A 24,976-nucleotide genomic window follows, 5' to 3' on the forward strand; every position below is an offset into this window, starting at 1 on the left:
TTACAGGTTCTTGTAATTCTGCTTCATCCCAGGCTCCCCAGCCACCATCTTCCCAGCTTGTTGATTTGCCTGCTTTAAGTAAAAAAAGACTTGTCACAGGAGTACAGCATAGGCAACAAAATGATCATTTCCCTTTCCTCACTAATGCATTACAACTTTTTTATGACAGATACTAAAGAAGTTCTGCTGAAAGAACCCTGAAGTGTCTTATTTTTCTGTATTTTATTTACTTCCATTTCTGACACTATGGAAGCGTATTAACAGGAGATGTACCCAAGATACAAAAGGGAACAATGTTACAGGGAAATTCATCTGTGACCACAAAACATCTGAGCCCAGAAAAATGCAGATCCCACCAGCAAAGCAAAAGCTGAAGCTTTGGCCTCCAATGAGAAAATGAGAAGAGGGATCTTGGTCATTCACATCTTTGCATGACAACACAGAGGAAAATTTATGAGACACTGATCAGTTTCAATTATGTCATTCAGAAACCTCAGAGTAAGCAAAAGCTCACAAAATAGCTCAAACACCTAGAAAACAGAGATTAATAGAGACAGGCCTACTTCTTTAGTTGTAGGAGTGAATGTGGAAGTTCTCTTTTTCACCTAAAAATACAGAACTTGAAATAAATTGAAAAACCACAGGCATTTAATAGTAGCAGATGTACTTTCTCAGACACTATTACCCCTGGGACCCTCAATAAATCAACAAACATCACTGTAGTTCAGTAGAAAAGCCAAGGACTGACTTCCATCCAAGCATGCACTAGAGTGAAAATAGAAGCATTAATGTCAGCTCCAAGAGTTTTCCAAGGATTTCTTTCAAGTTTTCCATTAACTCTTGTCATGGCAAATTTGACCTTAAGAAGAAGCTTAAGCACATTGTCTCAAATGAGTTTAAATTTAGTTCTAAGCAAGCAAGATTCTGCCATTTTGGATGGCCAAACAGTATAGACAAGAAGGTTTGTATCAAAAACAATTTTATTTGGTCTAAAAACTTGTAGTTCTGTTACCACGAAGCAAGGAAAGGCTGAACAACAAAACAGAAATCTGCAATCTCTCTGTTTAGCTAGATTTTAAATCTTCTGTATGGCTAATGAAGGCAAAACCCCTTGGAAAAAAAATTTACATTTAAGACTTTTCCCCAATGCTGTCGAGAAGGTATTTTAGGAGCATGTAGAAGACAAAATGCCCACTCCATTTTACCTCTGTAAAATGGAGAGGTCTGTACCATCTGCAAAATGGGCAAGCCAAGCAGTTTTACTGCATCATCATCAATGCAAATATAACTGCACCAGTATATAAGCAACAAGCTTCCAAGGGTCACAGTCTCATCTCGTATTTGAGGTTGAAAATTTTTGCAGTGTACAAACATATAAAGGAAAATTATGGCAAATACTGTTGAATATAGTAACCACAAGAAGAAAACAGTAGCTAACTTCAATGTTTAGATTAAGATAGCTAATAAAACTCTACTTCTGTTTGCATTTTATCTAAAAAGGTTTTTAAAAAATCTCCTTCCTATAAAATTCATGGAGGAAAGAAATCTGTCCATGTGCCATGGTTCAGAAACAAAACCATATCTAAGAAACACAGCTGGGACCAATGTCTTCCCTGCAGCACAGAGCAGACCAACCTTCCTCAGAAACCTCAGGCACTTCAATTCTGAGACTGAACACCCACAACATAAAACTGCAGCTGTGAGGATTCTTGCTGTCTCTGTGAATAGCCACAATTTTGTGGCAGCTGTCATTATGCTGGGATGATACTGGATAAATGAAAAAAGATAGAAAAATGATGTAATGGTGAGTCATCATTCCACTGACGAAACTGCCGAGATCTTTTGGAACTGTGTGTGGCCTGATCTGCAAAGCCAGAACTCTCTCGAGCTTGCAAGCATTTACAAGCCTGCTCCCTCATATCTATGCTCCTCATTGGATAGATCACCCCAGGATGTGCCATCACTCATATTTCTCAAGGCCTGCATCCATCTTGCCTGCCTTCCACAGATTGTTTCTTATTTAAGAAGAAATGAAATTAAAATTGTTTTCTTATTTTGACATTTCACCTATGAGATGAATATGAAGCAAGGCATTAAACAATAGACAACAATCCCTGGACCAATGGACAGAGGAGACACTGTCATAAAGTAACTCAAAGCACCAGTTATTCATCTGTGCCAAAGAATTATAAAGTATTCCATGAAGGCTGCCAGCTTGCACAGCCTTTCCCACCCATCAGCACTTGATAAGGTTGGTCAATCAGAGTCCAAGACCACAGGGCCCAAGTTCTGTTACGATGAAGATTTTAAGAAATTATCCCCCACCATTTCCTTTAGTAACATCACAGATCAGAACTAGCAACTGTGGAACATAACACATTATCTAGTAACCAATACCTAAGCAAGCCCTAAACAGTTACAACATGATCATTTTTTCCAGACCCTCTTCAGGGAAAAAAAAAAACAAAACCCAAAAAAAACCCAAAAAAAAAAAAATTTCCTGCACAAATCTTTATTTCCATTCAACTCTATCTCTGACAAGTAATAGATGTCTTATAAACAGTTGTCCTTACTTGGATAAAGCAGCAGCAATATTCCAGATTTTGCTTTACAATGGAGATTGCAAAAATAAAAGTTCATCTACTGGATTTACATGAACCACTTAATTCTTTAATTTGAAGCATATAGCATCAGCACATATGAAACTTAAGAGCTGGTTTAAATGCTGAACATGTACAACACTGGTGTTAATACATAAGAGAATTCATTTAAGCACATTTATCTTTAAACATACTACCTACAAGAACAATTTTTACCTATAAGCATGTTTTGTTTTAAAAAGACAAGAACAGAGGAGAGAGAAAAAAATCACAACAGATTGAGACAACTGAGGTCTAACTGACATTTAACAGGTCAAATTCAGTATGAAAGACGTTTTTACTCACTTCCCAAATTACAGAACAGATATCTGAGCACAGAGAACTACCAGTGCCCTTCTTTCCAGAGCAGCACCATGACCTAGGGCAGGCAGCTGAAGCCTTTCCTTCCTGCCCTCACATTTACATTCAAAATCCATGCAGGAGGTTATTGGAGGATGTCCTTGGACACATGCAATGAAGTCCCATCCATGCTTTATGAATATAAAACATTATTAGGTAATAGTGCAAAAAATTATTCCTTAACTGTGAGAGTTGGAGGTTTTCTTCCATGCATGTTTACTGCAATTCTGATACCACTGGATTGCATAATTACCAAAGAAATAGAAGCAGTTTCTTTTCTCTTCAGGCCAAGGAATTTTAGAAACAGCTTAGAATCTTCTTGCTACTCAGGAATCATAGAGCATTTATTCCCAAAGAGCACTCCTCCAATGTGAGGACTCACAAATACATAAGGCTATTTTGCCAACATCACAAGGAAGCCTCTCTTAAGACTAGTTTTATATTTGTTCTCTCTTCCGACTTCAGACATCCTTAAGTGGGGAAAAAAACCCCAAAAGCACAACTAAGTTAGTCTTCTAAATACAAAAATAACCACTTGAGCATTTTTTCCTTAAGGAGGTCACAATTACTTTCGACAAAATGAAAAATGACTAAATTACTAAATTTAAAATAATCCAGGAACTCCATAGATTTTTATTTTAAAGTAATAGTGCAAACTTCCATGGCTTACAATCCTAACTTAACCCCAAAACCAAATTTTGAAATACCAGAGGGAAAAAAAAACCAAGAAGACAAATTAAACAGATTACACACAAAACATAGTATTCCATACTTTTTCTCAGATGCAGGCAATGCCTTAAGTTAGAGCAAGAAAGAATGAAGGCCATGCTATAAAGGAGGTGTTAAAGCAGCAAAAAACTCAAGTGAGAAGATAATTCAAGTAAAGTACTCTGACAGCATTTTGTCAGGTATGCTGAGAGCATGTCATTTACTCTTCCCCACATCTGAGATGTAATAACTGCTACAGATGCAACCCAATTCATGCAGACTGCCTATTTTAATGACCCTTTACAGGAAAACTGAAAGAAAGAAATACTAAACATAAATACTACAATCTGGAAAGGGAGAATCTGATTAAAGAGGCAATGAAAAAAAGCTTTTAAGAAGAGTATTCAACAGGAATATAACTAATTCAATAAGACTGATACAGAAGCAGTTAACAACAACCGTAATGCCGAATGCAGTCTAGAATTTAATTTTGTAATGTATTTTTTTCTTTGTAACCTTGTTCGCAACTCTGAAATAAAAAGCCTGGCCTTCTGTATTTCTGAACTAAATCAGCTGATCCAGATAAAAGCAAAGTGTACAAGTCCAAAGATGTTGTTTAGAGGAACTCGGCTGAAAAGCACTTTTCTGACTGCTGTCAATGTAACAAGGCAGGATTTTCAGAAAGGAGCTTCTCTGATAGGCTTAAGCCACCACTTCTACTGAAAAAAAGAAACAGCAAAGTGACACCCTGTAGCTCTGAGGAAGCCTTCAGGTCAGGGGATCAATTTCTTTCTTCCCCTGAATAAGAACAAACTCACTATCATAAATGGAGATATCATTACTTGGGAACTCTCAAGGTCAAGTTTGGGTTTGTTGGCTTTTTTATTAATTTCATTTAGGTAACAGGAGATCAACACACCTGGGAACTAAAAATACTTGCACATACGAAAGCACTGATTTTTCTGATTCATCTTAACACCCCCATAGTTTATCTAGCAGCAGTTCTACCTGGCTGTGTCACTGAACTGCTGTCATCAAGCCTATAAAATGTTTTAAAACACAGTTCGAGTTGTGAGTGTACTAGAAGAACAGAGACACACATTGCTCTAAATAAATTGTAGTTAAATTCTTCAATTTATAAAGATTATAGAAAATTTGATCTTTCTTGCTCTACTTTCTGTCCTGTTCAGGTAAATACCCATTAATTAATTTCTGAATGCTAAAATTCTCTCATGCCTGCAAAGCTTTATCACATATTGCAAGTAAGATGGAGTTTTTCCTTCGTATGCTTGCCTTTATTTTAGACAGCTTTATGAGAAAGTTAACTGTTACAGCTGTTTCCTGATCCACCCAACAGCAGCCCAAAACCTCTTCAACACAGCAAGATGTCAAATTAAATGTGGTGCAAACACTTCCTATTCCCAGTACTTGCACAGTTAGAACAGTAGTTTTCAGAGCCACTTAGACACCACTAGGCTCAGGCTCCACAGAGGATTTCTGCCTCATTAGCAGCATTACTTTTCCCAAGACTCTTAAATTCTCATGCTTATGTCCTCTTCATTAAAATATGAAAAAGCACTCCAACCTTCATTTTCCTAAAGATATAGCAACCCCATATGAAGTATCTTTAACCAGCTCACTCTGTAACACCAGGTTTATTTACTTAAAGCACGAGAGCCAAGATCCAATGCAACACCTGTTATTTTATTCCAATATTGACAATAAAAAGTAGCTATATTTTGCTTCATGGCAGATCAATGGTCAGCTCAAGCAGTCTGTGACCATTTCTTACATTATTCCAGCATGGCATCAGTGGCAACTTTAACAGATGATTGCATAACACAAGCACGAAGCGCACAAACCCTTTCTTCCAGTGTTTACTGAGTGAGCAGGATACAGGCACCTGCAGAAGTGACTTCACACAAAGCTCAGAGGAGGAGGACAGCTTTCTTTTCCTCCCAGTTTACCAGACAAGTGTATCCTTTGCACAAGACAACCTGCTGGGCTACAGGAAAAACTTAAGTGAAGTTGTAGTTGATAGGATGCTCTCCTTCATCTTGTTCTACTGTAGAATGTGTTTAAATGCTTACCTGTACAAAGAAAGGGGAAAAAAATCAAGTCCCCTTGTAATAAAAATCCAGGTTTTTTTACTTACCTACACCTGTATTTTTAATATATGCAACACTTTGCTAAGCCTTTCAAGTTAAATTTGAAATTGACAAGCTAGATTAGCTTTTATACAAATGAAATACACTGTTTTAAATACAAGATGACAAGTTACGGGTTTTTTACTCAAAGACATCTAACTTCAAAACTGGACTAAAGTCACAGTATCATATCATGATTTAGAAATGTATACTGCCTGCATTTTCTGAAGCAAGCAAATTCTCTTCATTTAAAATGTTACTGCTTTTACAATAATAACCCTAAATTTTATTGCAGCAAATACACTCACAGAAAATACTTTGGTTAGTTCTGTTAGACCTAAAATATGGCCAAAGTTAAAACAGCATTAAAAACTTACTTGCCCTATAACTAAGAAACAAAAAAAGACAAGGCCTACAGCCTCCACTAAAAATTCTAAACCCCACACATTGAAGATTCCAGAGGCATCTGTTCAAAAACACTTGTTATCCAAAACCCGACAGGAATTCTTGAAAATTCTACTAACAATTGAAACATTAAGTTATGAATAAATAATTTGTTAACTCAAATGTGCTTTGTTATATAAAAATATTTAATATATATCTATTTTCCAAAGGTAGACATAATTTGTAACTACAACCTTAATATACTAGCAAGAGTTTTCACACAAATGAAGCTTAGCTTTAAAAACAAGAAAGCAGATGAAAGGTTCTCATCCTCAGGTAAAAAAAAAATACTTAAGAGTTTTGACAGGTGCTTGCTAGTATTTATGTAATTGTTTGCATAAAAATTAGCACCGTTTAAGTTGAGAACTAAAGTTTGATTTGAAAGCAAATTAACATCTTCTTGTCGAACTTATTAGCAAAAAACCCTAGAATTTATTTTTTTCCCTGTAGAGCAAAAAATATAAAATATAAATATTTTAAACATGCAACCTTATTAAACTACTGTTTTAAAACAGTACAATCTGTCAACAGAAGAGCTTTTAGCAAAGCATTCCCTGATGAAAAGCACAATTTACTCACTTCTAATTTAAGATACCAAGGCAAGTTGGAGCAGCACTTCCCCCTTGTGAAACACAAATGCATCAAGAATTTCTGCTTCAAACTCACTAAGTTACAATCTTATGTCTAAACCACTCTAGGAACTCTCACTTGCTGACATTTATACTTATTTTTCCTCAACCATGAAAACAGCTGTGGTAGCAAAAAATTACAGGCATAAATCCAAAAGATTTCAATGAATCTAAATGAGTATTATTTTGAAAAACACTCACTTCTTCTTCAATGACTGAATAAGCAAATATAAAAATAGTCCAGAAGACAGCCAATTCATTAAAATGGAACAGCAGCCATGCATTCTTCTTTGCTTCTATTATTTTGGTAGTTTTACAACATACTAAACATTCTCTCTTTATGGCTGCAACTTGACAAATCCACTTCAATAAAACAGCCAAGTTTTTTTTACACAAACACCTCTCATGTATCATCAAATAAGAGAAAAAAAATTTAATTTCTTTCAACACCTACTTTTAGAAACACAAACACAAAGTCTCTGCTTTTATCTTCAGAATTCAAGAGATACTAACCAAAGCCTTCTGCTTCAGAATCTTTTCTTTAGATGCAAATGATACAAAACAAAAGCCATGTGGAACTTGTTATGCATTTTTCAAAAACTGTTGGAGTTACAAAACAGCAGCAGCAGAAAACTGTTTACTCCCAAAAGTTTTAGTGGCAAAATTAATTAAATGAACATATAATGTACTTTTAAAGGTTTTTAACAATTGTTGTGTCATCTTTTTAACAAGACCTCTAGTTTCAGGATAAGGACCAATGGCTTTAAATGGGAAATGGATTTCTATCGTATATTATGAAGTTTAATTTTTTAATAATAAAGAAGATGAGGAACTAGAACAGGTTGCTCAGAGAAGCTGTGGATGCCCAATCTCTGGAAATGCTCAAAGACAGGCTGGATAGGGCTTTGAGCAGCCTGGTCTGGTGAAAAGTGTCCCAGCCCATGGCAGGGGGGTTGGACTAGATTAACTTTAAAGGTCAGTCTAAACACAAACCATCCTATGGTCTCCCCTCTTCTAATTCCCCCACAGGCACTTTAGACTTTTAAAATAAGCACCTCGATGTTTTCTCTTAAAGCTCTGTCCACAGCTGTGAGGATTATTTACAAGCATCCTCATTAACCTCTTCAAACACTTTCCTTCCCTACTGTTGCCAGAAACCAAAAAACATCACTCAGCAATAGTTTGTGTATTTTGGGGGGTTAACATCTATATACACACAGCATACAGTTAACACAGTATGCAATAACAAATACAAGTGTTTTAATTCCTTGTGGTTTCTAGCTGGGGCATGGATCTCTTGAAAACGCAGCTTCTGTGTCAGGCAGCTCAGCCTGCACTGCCTCACACAGCAGAAACCTGGTCCACAACTTCAGACTGTAACTGCTTTAGGATTCGTTGTCTTTTAATTTAAGCTGCCAAGCTAAACCTTTAGTACACTTTCAGCACGTTCTGCCCTCCTAGATAACCTTGCATGCACAACGTGTTGTCTTTAGGAGAGCGTCTTCAGGCAGGTGCACTCCCAGCAAGAAACCTACAAACTTTTGAAGTTTGGGGCACGCAAGGTCAGTAGCCAAAGAACTTCACCTCCACACTACGGGATAAGGAGTGACGCCTGCGAACAGCTGCGCACCTGAAACTTCTGGACGCCAGGAAAGTCCGATTTTGCAGGTGGAGATGTGGCAGCTATGGCGAAACACCCACCCTGCGCCACAGGAGCGACCCCGAACACTCGGATAACACGGCCCCCCGCCAGTGGGCCGGCGCTGGCAGCGCGGCGCCGAGCGAGCGCAGGGCCCGCAGGGACAGACAGACAGCCCCGCGGCCGGACGGGCCCCGCGGGGGCGGCGGGCACAGCCCCGCAGCGGGGGCCGGACTCACCGCTCTCCTTGCCAGCCGCGGCGCTGCCCTGGCGGCGGTGCGGGCTCAGGAAGTCGCGGGCCAACTCCAGGTCCTGGAAGTGGGCGAAGGGCACAAGGGCGCAGGACATGCTCCCGTCGCCGGTAGAGCCGCCGCCGCCCAACCCGGAAACGCTCGGCCACTTCCCTCCGGCCCGGCGCGGCCCCACGGACGGCGCATGCGCCACGGGGGGCGGGCCCGAAGGGGAGGTGCTGAGGTGGGAGCGCTGAGGGCACCGCCCTCCAGGGCGCGCCATTGCCATGTTTAGTCGCGCTTTCTGGGACGAGTTCCCTCCCGACGACCGACCTAAGCTTCTCCTGTCGCAGCTTGAGGCTATTTAATCTTGTTCTGTCTCTAGCTGCCTGGGAAAAAAGTGCCATCGCCCACCATTCCACAAGCTCCTCTCAAGTAGCTATGAGAGAGCTATGAGATCATCCCTGAACATCCTTTTTTCCAGGCTAAACACCCCAACTCCCTCAGCTGGATTTTACCTTCTAGACCTAATATTGAACCAGCACAGCCCAAAACCCCCATGTTACTTCGATGAATAGAAAACACCTTTTATGCACAGGGTTCCTTTCAGTCTTGATGGCTCTTGCAAATACAAAGCTTTTATTTAGATTTAATGTCAACCCATTTCTTTTCCTTCTCTGAACACTGCAGCATCTGAGAGACAGCAGCAATTACGATGATTGAGATTTGCTGTGAAGTGACATTGGTACAATGCTGATAGCTGACCTGCAGCCTCCAAAACCTCCTCTTCAGGTAAGGAGAAAAAAGAATGTGTGGGAAGAACACCAAGGGATGTTTTCTGGACCCCGAGGAAATACAAATTCCCCTATGCATAAGACTTGACAAATTTTTAATGGATCTTACTTGACTAGCCTTTATATGTTTACACATACACATATATATATATATATATGTATATAAGAACTCTTCCTTGTTTTCTCACAGGGCTCTTTTAGGTGATAGATAGCAATGTGTGTCTTATGTAGCTAAAAGCAGATATAACTGAGAAAAGCAGAAATAACTGAGAAAGTCCAAGTTATTCTGCAAGTTTGGTTTGTGGTCTAGGTCTTCTACGTGGTCCTTAAATACCTTCTAAGATGAAACGAATTTTTACTAAGAGAAGTTTCATGCCAAATGGGCTCCAGTTGGATTGCCCTAAAGGCAGAGACTATAACAGTCTCTGGTTATCAAGGCCAGAAAATCTCTTGTGAGATACGCAAAGAAACTGGCTTTAATTTACCCTGACAACTTTTTGATGTCTTCAGCTGTTCTATTTTGTTGTAGTGATGTGCTGGTTTAAAACCTAGCGGGAAAGTTAACCCCACTGAACTGCATCTCCTCCTCCACCCTCTTCCAACAAGTGACAAAACACTAGCAGGAATCACAATTTTACTGAAAAGCTTGTAATAAATGCAATACAAATAAAAGAGGGCACAAAAGAGGCAATACCCACAAGAGGGTATTCAGCATGGAACAAACACAAACACTTCCTGGAGAGAGCCTGGCATTGTTTCTTTTTGCTAACTTTAATATAATTGCTTTGATACAGTGCCCTATATTACCCTGTACTATACACTACTAGTAGTTTTAACTTTTGTATTAGTTAAGATCTTTCATCTACTAATATGTCATAATGAATAATTCATTCTATATAAAATATACCTGAGGTGGCAGCAATGGGACTCTACAGTGGCCATGGTGGCTTTATCTGGGTGCTGAGCAGCCACGCAGTCCCAGCCCCTTCCACAAGCCTGGCAGAAAGATGAGGAGCTTTCTGCTTCCAGGACCCCAGATTTCCTGCTAATACCATGGCTCCACAATGAGCTAGGTGGTATTGAATTAAAGAGTGCTAGAAACTCCATCTGTCTTTTCCTCTGAACCCAGGACAAGTAATCAGGGCTCAGTAATTTTGCCCTTGGCAACTACAAGAACATTTTATGTTTACATTTCAAATCTGTGGCTCCTCAGGCAATACACAGGTTAGACTTGAATTTAAGCAGATGAATAATCCTGTGGTTATTCAATAGAGAGTTGTTCAATACTGTTTTTCTGAACAAGCATAGAATTAAATGATGTGTAGTAATAGGAAGGATCCTCTTCAAAAACAAGGTCACAGTGTGGGAAAAGTTGAGACAAGAGGCTGGTGAATTTGCAGACGCTCTAAGTAAACTTATAAAGCCTGTAAAGAAAACTATTTAATGACATTTTAGAATTGTAACATGCACAGTCACTAGTAATGTCAATTGAATTAATAAAGAGTATGGAAGAAATTTAATTAACAACATGGTTTGTCATTCTTTAGTGAAGCTTTCATGGCATTATGAAAACTTTCCTCATTAGAGAATAGTGAACAGTGTAAGACTGTCATATCTCTGTCTGGTTTGCTGTACATGAAGTCAAGTTAAAAACTACCAAGATACCAATGAAAGCATAAAATAAGGCAATGAATACTCAGCAAATAACCTGATATTTCAAGACAGTCTTGAGTGCATATAGACTCATATTAACACTTGGGCTATGCAATAACCCTTCATGTGTTTATTAGAAGTTCAATAGTTCCAAATTTTTAATGATTCATTATACATATATGGATGGCTACAGAAAACAAAACTATGTTTTGAAAAACATCTGACATAATTTTAAGCGAAGTTCCTAAAGACATTCAGATAAACACTTAATAGCCAAAATTAACAATACATTTCCAGTAAGAATAATAATTTGCATTGAAATACATGCTGCTGAACAAAGGTCTTAATGCAGTTTACAAAAATAATTAGGCTATATACAGATTTACACTATATAAAATCCAGGTAATGATTTATTTGGGCTCAACACAAAAAATTACAAAAGGGAAAGGCTTCAAAAGGAGAGAGGGTAGGTTTAGATTAGATATTAGGAAGAAATTCTTGACTATGAGGTTGTGGAGGCACCAAAATGGGTTGCCCAGAGCAGCTGTGGATGCCCCAACACTCAGAGTGCATGAGAACAAGTTTCTGAGCCAGGGTCTGAGCAACAGCGTCTAGTACAAGCTATCCCTCTCTGCCAATGGCAGGAGGGTCAGACCTAGAGGATCTCCAAGGTCCCTTGTACCCCAAAACATTCTATGGTTCTTTGATTCAATGTTGTTCCACCCTCCATGACCCCCAAGTCACGGATCCGCACACTGCCCAGAACATGGAACCCACCTGTCCGTGACATCAGCCCTGGGGCACCACGGGCAGTGCAGCTGCTGCGGGCAGTGCGGCTGTGACTGTGCTGCTGCACGGAGCTCTCAGTGCTTGCAGCTGACACGTGCCTCTGGCAGCCATGAATTGGCTCGGCCTCCTCGTCCAGCTGACCGTGGCTGGGCTGGCACACGGGACATGGGACAACTGCGGGTAAGTGGCCCCAGGCCCAGGGAAGGAGCCATGGCAACACTTGCGGCCTTCCCTGGAGGGGACGTGCCTGTCCCCCATGGCCAGGCCACAGATTCCCACCCACCATGGGAAGCCTCAGTTCCTTGCCAGCAGCCAGGTGGTGGCACAGACAGACACACACCCCATGGACTTCCCTGGCCTGTTGTGCGTGCAAGCCCTTGTGGGGAGGGCAGAGGGCTGAGCTTCAGCCTGAGCCACAGCAGGCCATGAAGCAGCATGGAAATGACTTTCTGCTTGCAGATGGACTTGTGGCCTCCGACCCATGGTGTCTGACTCCATACCTCATGATGACGGCATGACACGTATTGTGGGTGGCACAGGTGCCAAGCCAGGGGCCTGGCCATGGATGGTCAGCATCCAGCATCCGAGGATACCAGGCTCAAAGCATTGGTGTGGAGGGTCCCTCGTCAGTGCAGAGTGGGTCCTCACAGCTGCCCACTGCTTTGACAGGATCAAGTAAGGAGGAGCAGGGAATGGGGACACATCCACAACACCAGCAGGTGCCCTGCCAGCAGCACCACCTGCTACTCCCATGCCCTTTCCTCTCAGGCAGCCAGGCTGCCACAGTGCTCAGGAGAAGCCTGGGCTCATGCCAAGGCTTCCTAGCAGCCTCCAGCTTGACATTCCCCTGGCCTAAGGCGTGTGAGGACCCTCACACCTGCCAGAGCACTACTCCCTCTCTGCCTTGCCAAGCAGAGGTCTGGCAACTGCTGGGCTGCTGTGGCACATGGCTCTGCTCCCTCACAGCCCCCTCTTCATCTTCCTTTCAGGAGAATCGGCATCTTGAATGTGGTGATTGGGGCCACCCAGTTGACTCAGCCGGGCCCTGGGGCACAAGTGCGGAAGATTAAGAAGCTATTTCGTCACAAAAAATACAAGAGAAGTGATATAAGTAATGATATTGCCTTGCTAGAACTGAATGAGCCTGTCCAGTGCAGCCCTTACATCCAGTTGGCCTGTGTGGCTGACCCCACCCTAAGAGTCTCAGAGCTGCAAAACTGCTGGATTGCTGGTTGGGGTTTAACCTCAGAAGGAGGTGAGTTCCCAAGAGAGACTCCTGCCTGCAGAGCTAGCTCATCACACTGAGGAGACAGCTTGGGCTTCCCCAGAGCAGAGCCATACCCAAGCTGCAGGATGTACACCTCTGCAGAGATGGGCCTGGACTGCTCTCCAAAGGCTGGTAGCAGGATCACAGAGCCCCAGTGCCTCTGCAGAGGCAAAGCTACCAAGGGAAGGGTATCCCCTCCATGCAGGGGAAGGGGAGAACTGGCAAGGAGCGGCTGGGAGCTCATTCCTTTCTCTGCTCACAGATGAAGACTCAAGTGATCACCTCCAGGAGGCCAAGGTCCAGCTCATCGATGTCCAGCTCTGCAACAGCACTGGCTGGAATGCAGGGGAAATTCACACCTACAACTTGTGTGCTGGTTACCCAGAGGGCGGCATCGACACCTGCCAGGTAGGAACGTGCCACGAGCCACTCAGCCCCCAGCAGCACCAGCAGCCAGGGAAGCACCACCCCAACACAGCCCAGGGCCTGCTTTGCCCGGCCACTCACTCACCCTCCCAGCCCCAGCTCCCGCTGACTGCTGTGGGGGCTTCCCACACACTGCTCATCCACACCTCCCTACCCAGGCCTCCCCTTGTACCAGAAAGCCCAGAAAGCCCAGCTAGGGTTCCTTGTAGCCCAGAGGTCCAGGTGCCAAAGTTCCATCTTCTGCACATCCAGGAGTCCTGTGCAGATAGGATAGAGAGAGCCCTACCCTACAGGACCCCAAACCATTCACAGCTAAGCTTCTGGAGGCTCCAGCACCTGAAGACAGTTCTGGCAGGGGCTGTGAGAGAGAAGGAGACAGCCCCAGTGCTGACAGAGCCACCCATCACCACCTGAATCCTCTGTGCTCTGCTGCAGGGTGACAGCGGTGGTCCTCTCATGTGCCAGGACAACAACGCTGACTCCTGGTGGGTCATCGGAGTGACCAGCTGGGGAAAAGGCTGCGCCAGAGCAAAGCTGCCCGGAGTCTACACCTCCACTCAGTACTTCTATGACTGGATTCTGGCCCAGATGGGCCTGAGCCCATTTGGAAGTGCTTCCTGAACAGCTGGATGGGCAGAATCCAGAGCACATTGCAGTGCAGAACAAGTGAAATGCTTGCTGATCCAAAGGCAGCCTCAGGGTCAAAACCCTGCTCTATCCTGACCACACTCCTGTGTGCTCTCAGACACTGGAAATGACTTAGTTGTTGAAGTAAAGTTGCCTCTGTTCACAGGGAACCATCTTATCAGTGCAATTGCAACTCCGGGGCAAAGTGAGGACTGCCACAATTGGCAACTGCAGAATGAGCATGAGGGCAGATGTGCCAGGCACAAAGGGACAGAGTAGCTCCAAAGAGCCACTCACAGCCAGAGTGCCTGGTCAGAGAGGAAAGTGCTCTGAGCCACCATGGCCTGGAAGAACCTGCTACCTCAAGCCTTGGAAGAGGATAGGAAAAAAGCACATACCTTGGGGTGGTGCTCAAATGCACATGGGCTGCTGATTTAGGGCCTGGTGAGAGCCTGGGCTAAGGGAACAGATCTGGGAAACTCCCAAGCATGACAAGGGAAACTCCTGGCTCCTGACTGGAGTGCCAGTGCCCTAAGGCAGAGCCAGATTTCACAGGCAGCAAAGGGGCATTGAGGTGCCAGGTGGTCACACTTCACAGATACTCAGAGGAAGAGCTGGGGTCATTCTGGGGAGAGAAACCTGGCAGGAACCCCAGGAAAGCACACCAGGAATGCCGTGGAAGGCCAAGGTGAGTGGGCCAACACTACCTGCAACACCAAGGCTCTTGACAGATACTCCAGCAGTGGTGCCATTAGGTCCCATCTGGGCTGCCAAAGTACTGAGGAAACTCCCCTGTGTCGCCATTCCAGAGACACAGGTGGCTCCAACGAGCCTATGGTTGCCCTGTTTGATTCCCTACCCATGCGATTCTCACCCAGTCAGAGCAGGTTTCCATACCCATTCAGCCTCAGGATTCCCCCAGCAGACTCGCAGATGTCACATTCCATAAAGAGCCACCAGCTCCTGCTGCAGTGCTCAGTGTCCATTCAAATCCTGGCCAGTGCCACAGCTCCCTGTGCCCTCTGTTATGCAAAGCATGGGCAGTTCACAGCTTCTGGTCCCAGGCTCCTGCCAGCCAGAGCTCAGTCTGCAGCTGGCACTGCAGCTGCACACCCAGCTCCCTGCCCCAAATGGATTCCTCAGCTGCTGCCTGCCCCAGGGACTACACAGCCTCATCCTGCAGGAAGAGGGGCCTAAGAAAGCAGCAGAGAGCCTTCTTACAAGGGCAGGTCCTAAAAGGACAAGGGGCAATGGCTTTACAGGGACAGAGGGTGTTGGTAATCACATATCCTCTAAACAGAGAGAGACATAGCTTTCTCCGAGGCTTTTCCTGGGAAGCTGTGGGAAAGCTCAGAGAAAAGAATGAGAAACAATTCTTATCTCCACTTTCTGCACTGTGTTGTTGTGCACATGTGGAATGTGTTATGGAGATTTTTTTACCAAAGGGTGATTTTTTAAATTGAACTCTGGTGATGGTATTTTGGATGCATTGACCAATTGGATCCATGTGTGTGTCATGACAGTCTGGCATGGGAAATGGGTTTTTCTTAATAGTATGGTATAGTATAGTATAGTATAATAAAGCAATTGATCAGCCTTCTGCAATCATGGAGTCAAATGCTCATTATTCCCACGTTGTGCTACAATAAGGGCAGATTCAGCTGGGATCATAGGAAGGAAATCTTGATTGTGACAGTACTGAGGCAAAGGCACGGGTTGCCCAGAGCAGCTGTGGATGCCCCATTCCTCAAACTGTTCAAGTACAACTTCTGAGCCAGGCTCTAGACAACTGGTTCTAGTGAAGGCCATCCCTCTGTGCCCAAGGCAAGGGGGTTGGAGCTAAATGATCACCAAGGTCCCTTCCATACCAAACCATTTTGTGGCTCACCGATTCCATTTTTCCCCTCCCCCAGTGGGTCCCTGTGCCACAGAACCCCATGGTGCCTGGAACACAGAACCCCCCGCCCTGTGACATCAGCCCCGAGGCACCACGGGCAGCGCAGCTGCTGTGGGCAGTGCGGCTGTGACTGTGCTGCTGCACGGAGCTCTCAGTGCTTGCAGCTGACACGTGCCTCTGGCAGCCATGAATTGGCTCAGCCTCCTCGTCCTGCTGACCGTGGCTGGGCTGGCACACGGGACATGGGACAACTGCGGGTAAGTGGCCCCAGGCCCAGGGAAGGAGCCATGGCAACACTTGCGGCCTTCCCTGGAGGGGACGTGCCTGTCCCCACAGCTTCCCACCCACCATGGGAAGCCTCAGTTCCTTGCCAGCAGCCAGGTGCTGGCATGGACACACACACACACACCCCATGGGCTTCCCTGGCTTGTTGTGCGTGCAAGCCCTTGTGGGGAGGGCAGAGGGCTGAGCTTCAGCCTGAGCCACAGAGGCCATGAAGCAGCATGGAAATGACTTTCTGCTTGCAGAGGGATATGTGGGCTCCGACCCATGGTGTATGAGTATGAGTACCTGGATCACGATGACAGTACAACACGCGTCGTGGGTGGTGCAGATGCCAAGCCAGGGGCCTGGCCCTGGATCGTCAGCCTTAAACATCCTGCAATACCAGGCACAAGACACCTGTGTGGAGGGTCTCTCATCACTGCAGAGTGGGTCCTCACAGCAGCCCACTGCTTTGACCCCATCAGGTAAAAAGATTCCAGAAATAGGGACATCTCCACAACACCAGCAGGTGCCCTGCCAGCAGCACCACCTGCTACGCTCATGCCCTTTCCTCTCAGGCAGCCAGGCTGCCACTGTGCTCAGGAGAAGCCTGGGCTCATGCCAAGGCTTCCTAGCAGCCTCCAGCTTGACATTCACCCAGCCTAAGATGTGTGGAGGCACTCACACCTGCCAGAGCACTGCTCCCTCTCTGCCTTGCCAAGCAGAGGTCTGGCAACTGCTGGGCTGCTGTGGCACATGGCTCTACTCCCTCTCAGCCCTCTCTCCATGTACTTTCCAGGAAAATTGGCGTGGTGTATCTGGTGATTGGGGCCACCCAGTTGACTAAGCCAGGACCTGGAGCACAACTGAGACGGATTAAGAAGTTAATACGTCATGAAAACTATAATCCAAGTGACAAAAGCAATGACATTGCCTTGCTGAAACTGAGCAAGCCTGTTGACTGCAGCCCCTATGTCCAGGTGGCCTGTGTGGCTGACCCTGCCCTAAGCCTGTCAGAGCTGCAAAACTGCTGGGTGGCCGGCTGGGGTGCCACTGCTGCAAGAGGTGAGTTCCCAAGAGAGACTCCAGAGCAAGCTCAGCCCTCTGAGGAGGAGGCATGGGCTTCCCCAGAGCAGAGGCCAAAGCCAGGCTGCAGGATGTACACCTCTATAGATTCGGGCCTGGCCTGCTCCCCTAAGGCTGGCAGCAGGGTCACAGTGCCCCAGTGCCTCTGCAGAGGCAAAGACAAACCCTGGGAAAGGAGATCCCCCTAAAGCAGCAGAACAGAATTGGCAAGGACCTACAGGGGGATCATTCCTTTCTCTGCTCACAGCTCAAAACTCAAGTGATGTCCTACAAGAGGCCAAGGTCCAGCTCATCGATGTCCAGCTCTGCAACAGCACTGGCTGGTACGCAGGGAAAGTCCATACCCACAATGTGTGTGCTGGTTACCCACAGGGCCGCATCGACACCTGCCAGGTAGGAACGTGCCATGAGCCACTCAGCCTCCAGTAGCACCAGCAGCCAGGGAAGCACCACCCCAACACAGCCCAGGGCCTGCTTTGCCTGGCCACTCACTCACCCTCCCAGCCCCAGCTCCCCCTGACTGCTGTGGGGGCTTCCCACACACTGCCCATCCACACCTCCCTGCCCAGGCCTCCCCTTGTGCCAGAAAGCCCAGAAAGCCCAGCTAGGGTTCCTTGTAGCCCAGAGGTCCAGGTGCCAATGTTACATCCTCTGCACATCCTGCACATCCAGAAGCCCTGTGCAGAGAGGACAGAGAGAGCCCTACCCTACAGGACCCCAAGCTACTTGCAGTTAGATTTCTGGAGGCTCAAGTGCCTGGATACAGCTCTGGCATGGGCTGTGAGAGAAAAGGAGACAGCCCCAGTGCTGGCACAGGCTACCCATAACCACCTGAATCCTCTGTGCTCTGCTGCAGGGTGACAGCGGTGGTCCTCTCATGTGCCAGGAGAAAGACAGTGACTTCTTCTGGGTTGTTGGAGTGACCAGCTGGGGAAGAGGCTGTGCCAGAGCAAAGCGGCCTGGAATCTACACCTCCACTCAGTACTTCTATGACTGGATTGTGGCTCACATGGGCACAGAGAATGTTTAAAGTGCTTCTTGAGCACCAGGATGAGCAGCCTCCATGGCGTGCTGCAGTGCACAGCAAGTGTTTCCTGCTGGGGCAATGCCTGCTGATCCAAAGGCAGCCTCAGGGTCAAAACCCTGCTCTGTCCTGACCACACTCCTCTCCTCTAGTGGTTGAAGTAAAGTTGCCAATCATCACAGGGAACCATCTTTTTGACTGAATTCTGACACCTGGGCAAGGTAAAGACTTCAATATTCCGCACCTGCAGAACGAGCCTGGGGGCACAAAGGGATGCAGTGGCTCCAAAGAGCTCCAAAGTGCCTGGTCAGAGAGGAAAGTGCTCTAAGCCACCATGGCCTGGAAGAACCTGCTACCTCAAGCCTTGGAAGAGGATAGGAAAAAAGCACATACCTTGGGGTGGTGCTCAAATGCACATGGGCTGCTGATTTAGGGCCTGGTGAGAGCCTGGGCTAAGGGAACAGATCTGGGAAACTCCCAAGCATGACAAGGGAAACTCCTGGCTCCTGACTGGAGTGCCAGTGCCCTAAGGCAGAGCCAGATTTCACAGGCAGCAAAGGGGCATTGAGGTGCCAGGTGGTCACACTTCACAGATACTCAGAGGAAGAGCTGGGGTCATTCTGGGGAGAGGAACCTGGCAGGAACCCTAGGAAAGCACACCAGGAATGCCGTGGAAGGCCAAGGTGAGTGGGCCAACACTACCTGCAACACCACGGCTGTTCACAGGCATGGCCAGCCTGTGAGCCAGGGGGAAATGATGCCTGCGCTTGGCTCCATATTTGGGAGGAGAGGAGGGCAGAGAAAGGGAGGAGTTGTGGAAGATGAGAGGGCTGTATAAGTGTGGCCAATGGAGAGAAGGAGCAATCAAAGAGCCAGCTGCAGAGACACAAACTGCAGCTTGCTGTGCTGATTTGCCTGAGGGCTGTAGATAATCACCACAGGATGGGAAAGAAATTTCTTTTCTTAACTTGCTAATTAACAAATCATCTAAAAACTGTACAAATTTTGCCCTAATTTTAAACCCCTTCAATCAAATTTTGATACTGAGGGCTGCAGGGGGTGGGGGGGGGGGGGGGGGAGGCGGGTGGAATGGTAGAGGATCTTGGAATGCCTTGGGGAAGACATGTGCCAACTACATTCTCTTGGCTCCTAGGCCAATGGAGTCCTGCCTCACAGCAGGTGGCACTCTTCCCTTTGTGTTAATCAAGATGGGCTTTGCTGATAAGAACCGTCTACCATTTGTACTGGTCCCTGCCACCCTGACTTGAGTTAGGGGCTGCCGGCTCACTAAAGACACTGAGTGCAAGAGTGTCACTCAAGGCAGCAGAAGACCATTACCCTGCCCAGTGAGAAGACCAGCTTAGAGTCAACCAATCGCCCTGGCATAACTTTACTGTGCTGTCTTGGCAAAATTCTGCTGCCCATAAGAATTTCTGTCAATGTTACACCAGCTCAGCCACAGGTGTCCTCTGATCTACCACAAGAATATTTCCCATCATGTCAAAAATCACAAGGGATGTGAAACTCCTTTTTCATGCCAAAAAGGGACTTCCACCCCCTTCTGTGTGTGCCCAGGGGCACTAGCACCCTGGCACGAGGGACACAAGGCTCTCCCTGTGCCTCTCTCCAAAACCCTTTGAGCAGAGACTTGAGTATCCTAGCAGAGACTCAGGGCCCCCCACCTCATACCTTATGGGGGTATCCACAACTCTTCTGTGGCCGCCTTACACTGATCATGCTGTGCATGCCTTCTCCACCCTCTACCAGTGATTTAATCAAATCTGCACCAAATGCCACAACAATAGAAAGGTTCAAATGCACCCTTATAGTTTACACAGAGTTTGCACAAGAAATTGTAACACTTCCCATTTGGCTCCTTCCTGCTCTAAAGATCCCAGGTGAACTCACCTGCCAACAGTTGCATGTTTGGAAGAGCAAGGCTCTAAGGTCCCATCTGGGCTGCCAAAGTACTGAGGAAGCTCCCCTGTGTCACCATTCCAGAGACACAGGTGACTCTAATGAGATGATGGTTGCCCTGTTTGATTCCCTACCCATGCCACTCTCATCCAGTCAGAGCAGGAAGAAGCCTGCCTCAGGATTCCCCCAGCTCCCATAAGGAGCATTCAGCCTCAGGATTCCCCAGCAGACTCACAGATGTCACATTCCATAAAGAGCCACCAGCTCCTGCTGCAGTGCTCAGTGTCCATTCAAATCCTGGCCAGTGCCACAGCTCCCTGTGCCCTCTGTTATGCAAAGCATGGGCAGTTCACAGCTTCTGGTCCCAGGCTCCTGCCAGCCAGAGCTCAGTCTGCAGCTGGCACTGCAGCTGCACACCCAGCTCCCTGCCCCAAATGGATTCCTCAGCTGCTGCCTGCCCCAGGGACTGCACAGCCTCATCCTGCAGGAAGAGGGGCCTAAGAAAGCAGCAGAGAGCCTTCTTACAAGGGCAGGTCCTAAAAGGACAAGGGGCAATGGCTTTACAGGGACAGAGGGTAGCTTTAGATGAGATCATATGAAGGAATTCCGGATTGTGAGGGTGCTGAGGCACTGGAATGAGTTTGTTCAAGGACTGCTCTCAAGCCAAGCTCTGGACATTCTGGACAACCAGTTCTAATGCAAGACCCTCCCCATCCCTCCCTGGGATCCCTACTGCTATCCCTCCCTGCCCATGGCAGGGCATTGGAGATAGATCATCTCCAAGCTTCCTTCCACCCCAAACCATTCGATGGCTCTTTGATTTGATATTGCCCCTACCCCAGTGGGCCCCCTTGACATAGGCCACAGTGCCCAGAGTACAGAATCCACCCCTCCATGACATCAGCCCCGTAGCTGAGGGTACCATGGGCAGCGCGACTGCTGTGGGCAGTGCGGCTGTGACTGTGCTGCTGCACGGAGCCCTCAGAGCTTCCAGCTGACACTTGGAATGCCTTGGCAGCCATGGATTGGTTTAGCCTCCTCGTCCTGCTGACCATGGCCAGGCTCTCACAGAGCATCCAGTACAACTGCAGGTAAGTGGCCCCAGGCCCAGGCAGGGAGCCACAGTAACACTTGCAGCCCTCCCTGGAGGGGACCCACCAGCTGGATGAAGCTGGGCTACAGCTTCCCACCCTACCATGGGAAGCCTCAGTTCCTTGCCAGCAGCCACGAGGTGGCACAGACAGACACACACCCACCCCATGGACTTCCTTGGCCTGCTGTGCATGCAAGCCCTTGTGGGGAGGGCAGAGGGCTGAGCTTCAGCCTGAGCCACAGCAGGCCATGAAGCAGCATGGAAATGACTTTCTGCTTGCAGATGGACTTGCGGCCTCCGACCCATGGTGTCTGACTCTGGATACAATAGTCGTGACCACGGCACGATACGCATTGTGGGTGGCACAGGTGCCAAGCCAGGGGCCTGGCCATGGATGGTCAGCATCCAGCATCCGAGGATACCAGGCACAAAGCATTTCTGTGGAGGGTCTCTCATCAGGGCAGAGTGGGTCCTCACAGCTGCCCACTGCTTTGACCTCATTTTGTAAGAAGGGGTAGGGAATGGGGACATGTCCACAACACCAGCAGGTGCCCTGCCAGCAGCACCACCTGCTACTCCCATGCCCTTTCCTCTCAGGCAGCCAGGCTGCCACAGTGCTCAGGAGAAGCCTGGGCTCATGCCAAGGCTTCCTAGCAGCCTCCAGCTTGACATTCACCCAGCCTAAGATGTGTGGAGGCACTCACACCTGCCAGAGCACTACTCCCTCTCTGCCTTGCCAAGCAGAGATCTGGCAACTGCTGGGCTGCTGTGGCACATGGCTCTGCTCCCTCTCAGCCCCCTCTTCATCTTCTTCCAGTAACAGCAGCTTGGTGTACGTGGTGATTGGGGCCACCCAGTTGACTCAGCCGGGCCCTGGGGCACAAGTCCGCCAAATTAAGAAGCTACTACTTCATGAAAACTATCAGAGACGTGACATGAGCAATGACATTGCTTTGCTGAAACTGAGCAAGCCTGTTGAGTGCAGCCCCTACATCCAGCTGGCCTGTGTGGCCGATGCCATCTTAGGGTTGTCAGTGTCACAGGAGCGTAACTGCTGGATTGCTGGCTGGGGTGCCACCACTGCTAGAGGTGAGTTCTCAAGAGGGACTCCAGAGCCAGCTCAGCACACTGAGGAGATGGTTTGGACTTCCTCATAGCAGAGGACAAAGCCAGGAAGCAGGATGTACACCTCTACAGAGATGGCCCTGGCCTGCTCCCCAAAGGCTGGCAGCAGGGTCACAGCATCCCCATGCCTCTGTAGAGGCAAAGCTATGCCCTACAGAAGGGGATCCTCCACAGACAAGGGGAAGAACTGGAAAGGAGCTGGTGGGGGCTTGTTTCCTTCTATGCTCACAGATAAAACCCCGAGTGATCACCTGCAGGAGGCCAAGGTACACCTCATCAATATCCAGCTGTGCAACAGCACCTTCTGGTACGCAGGGAAAATCCACACCCACAACTTGTGCGCTGGATACCCACAGGGCGGCATCGACACCTGCCAGGTAGGAACGTGCCACGAGCCACTCAGCCCCCAGCAGCACCAGCAGCCAGGGAAGCACCACCCCAACACAGCCCAGGGCCTGCTTTGCCCGGCCACTCACTCACCCTCCCAGCCCCAGCTCCCCCTGACTGCTGTGGGGGCTTCCCACACACTGCTCATCTACACCTCCCTGCCCAGGCTCCCCTTGTGCCAGAAAGCCCAGAAAGCCCAGCTAGTGCTCTTGGCAGTGAAGAGGTCCAGGTGCCAAAGTTCCATCTTCTGCACATCCAGGAGTCCTGTGCAGATAGGATAGAGAGAGCCCTACCCTACAGGAACCCAACTCATTCAGAGCCAAGCTTCTGGAGGCTCCAGCACCTGAAGACAGTTCTGGCTGTGCAAGAAAAGGAGACAGCGTCAGTGCTGACAGGAACCATCCAACACCACCTGAATCCTCTGTGCTCTGCTGCAGGGTGACAGCGGTGGTCCTCTCATGTGCCAGGACAACCATGCTGACTACTGGTGGGTTGTTGGAGTGACCAGCTGGGGAAAAAGCTGTGGCAGAGCAAGGCGACCGGGAATCTACACCTCCACTCAGTACTTCTATGACTGGATTGTGGCTCACATGGGCACAGAGAATGTTTAAAGTGCTTCTTGAGCACCAGGATGAGCAGCCTCATGGCATGCTGCAGTGCACAGCAAGTGTTTCCTGCTGGGGCAATGCCTGCTGATCCAAAGGCAGCCTCAGGGTCAAAACCCTGCTCTGTCCTGACCACACTCCTCTCCTCTAGTGGTTGAAGTAAAGTTGCCAATCATCACAGGGAACCATCTTTTTGACTGAATTCTGACACCTGGGCAAGGTAAAGACTTCAATATTCCGCACCTGCAGAACAAGCCTGGGGGCACAAAGGGACGCAGTGGCTCCAAAGAGCTCCAAAGTGCCTGGTCAGAGAGGAAAGTGCTCTAAGCCACCATGGCCTGGAAGAACCTGCTACCTCAAGCCTTGGAAGAGGATAGGAAAAAAGCACATACCTTGGGGTGGTGCTCAAATGCACATGGGCTGCTGATTTAGGGCCTGGTGAGAGCCTGGGCTAAGGGAACAGATCTGGGAAACTCCCAAGCATGACAAGGGAAACTCCTGGCTCCTGACTGGAGTGCCAGTGCCCTAAGGCAGAGCCAGATTTCACAGGCAGCAAAGGGGCATTGAGGTGCCAGGTGGTCACACTTCACAGATACTCAGAGGAAGAGCTGGGGTCATTCTGGGGAGAGGAACCTGGCAGGAACCCTAGGAAAGCACACCAGGAATGCCGTGGAAGGCCAAGGTGAGTGGGCCAACACCACCTGCAACACCATGGCTGTCCACAGGCATGGCCAGCCTGTGAGCCAGGGGGAAATGATGCCTGGGCTTGGCTCCATATTTGGGAGGAGAGGAGGGCAGAGAAAGGGAGGAGTTGTGGAAGATGAGAGGGCTGTATAAGTGTGGCCAATGGAGAGAAGGAGCAATCAAAGAGCCAGCTGCAGAGACACAAACTGCAGCTTGCTGTGCTGGTTTGCCTGTGTGCTGCACCTAATCACCACAGGATGGGAAAGGACTTTCTTAACTTGCTAATTAACAAATCATCTACATACTGTGCAAATTCACCCCAAGATTTTATACCCATTTATTCAACCCCATGAGAGGAATAACGGATTTGTCTTTACAAACATGCTGTGCATCTTCTGGTAGATAAAACCTGCACTGGGAGATAAAAGAAATAATGGAAAGGATTCCACTGATTGATGAATGGAAAAAGATATTTGCTTTTACAAATAAACTTTTGGTTTGCTGATAAATGATATTAGACATTGAAAGATGAAAGAAACAAT

At 47.3% G+C, this 24,976-nt stretch overlaps 4 protein-coding genes and 1 long non-coding RNA gene across 7 annotated transcripts in view; 3 read left to right on the forward strand and 2 right to left on the reverse strand.

Annotated features, from left to right (window-relative positions):
* The window catches only part of RAB3GAP2 (RAB3 GTPase activating non-catalytic protein subunit 2), a 48,981-nt gene extending 39,988 nt beyond the window's left edge, over positions 1-8,993 (reverse strand). Inside the window, exons 1-2 of one of the 3 annotated variants that reach the window (XM_054628616.2) lie at positions 8,806-8,993; positions 5-72 (exon numbers count right to left, since the gene is read on the reverse strand). In XM_054628616.2, the coding sequence (XP_054484591.2) occupies positions 5-72; positions 8,806-8,914 (177 nt within the window). In that variant the 5' untranslated portion in view covers positions 8,915-8,993. The remainder of the gene's footprint in view (positions 1-4; positions 73-8,805) is intronic. The other 2 variants (XM_054628615.2, XM_054628614.2) reach the window with 2 other exon arrangements.
* LOC143693611 (uncharacterized) lies at positions 5,391-8,799 on the reverse strand. Its single transcript, XR_013181497.1, has 2 exons — positions 8,558-8,799; positions 5,391-5,797 (listed from the first exon to the last, which is right to left on the reverse strand). It is a non-coding gene; the product is annotated as an uncharacterized LOC143693611 (long non-coding RNA).
* A 3,037-nt stretch (positions 8,994-12,030) lies between the features above and the next one.
* LOC129117782 (acrosin-like) lies at positions 12,031-15,949 on the forward strand. Its single transcript, XM_054628624.2, has 5 exons — positions 12,031-12,212; positions 12,492-12,707; positions 13,022-13,287; positions 13,562-13,707; positions 14,161-15,949. The coding sequence occupies exons 1-5, from the start codon at positions 12,142-12,144 to the stop codon at positions 14,344-14,346; spliced, it is 885 nt and encodes a 294-aa protein (XP_054484599.2). The 5' UTR covers positions 12,031-12,141; the 3' UTR covers positions 14,347-15,949.
* Positions 15,950-16,435: 486 nt separating this feature from the next.
* LOC129117907 (acrosin-like) lies at positions 16,436-18,629 on the forward strand. Its single transcript, XM_054628881.2, has 5 exons — positions 16,436-16,506; positions 16,777-16,998; positions 17,313-17,578; positions 17,847-17,992; positions 18,456-18,629. The coding sequence occupies exons 1-5, from the start codon at positions 16,436-16,438 to the stop codon at positions 18,627-18,629; spliced, it is 879 nt and encodes a 292-aa protein (XP_054484856.1).
* A 3,233-nt stretch (positions 18,630-21,862) lies between these two features.
* On the forward strand, positions 21,863-23,756 carry LOC129117906 (acrosin-like). The gene is made up of 4 exons (XM_054628880.2): positions 21,863-22,137; positions 22,451-22,722; positions 22,990-23,135; positions 23,583-23,756. The coding sequence occupies exons 1-4, from the start codon at positions 21,938-21,940 to the stop codon at positions 23,754-23,756; spliced, it is 792 nt and encodes a 263-aa protein (XP_054484855.2). The 5' UTR covers positions 21,863-21,937.
* Positions 23,757-24,976: the final 1,220 nt, after the last annotated feature.

Source organism: Agelaius phoeniceus, chromosome 3 (genome assembly GCF_051311805.1).
Source record: "Agelaius phoeniceus isolate bAgePho1 chromosome 3, bAgePho1.hap1, whole genome shotgun sequence".
Lineage (NCBI taxonomy): Eukaryota > Metazoa > Chordata > Aves > Passeriformes > Icteridae > Agelaius > Agelaius phoeniceus.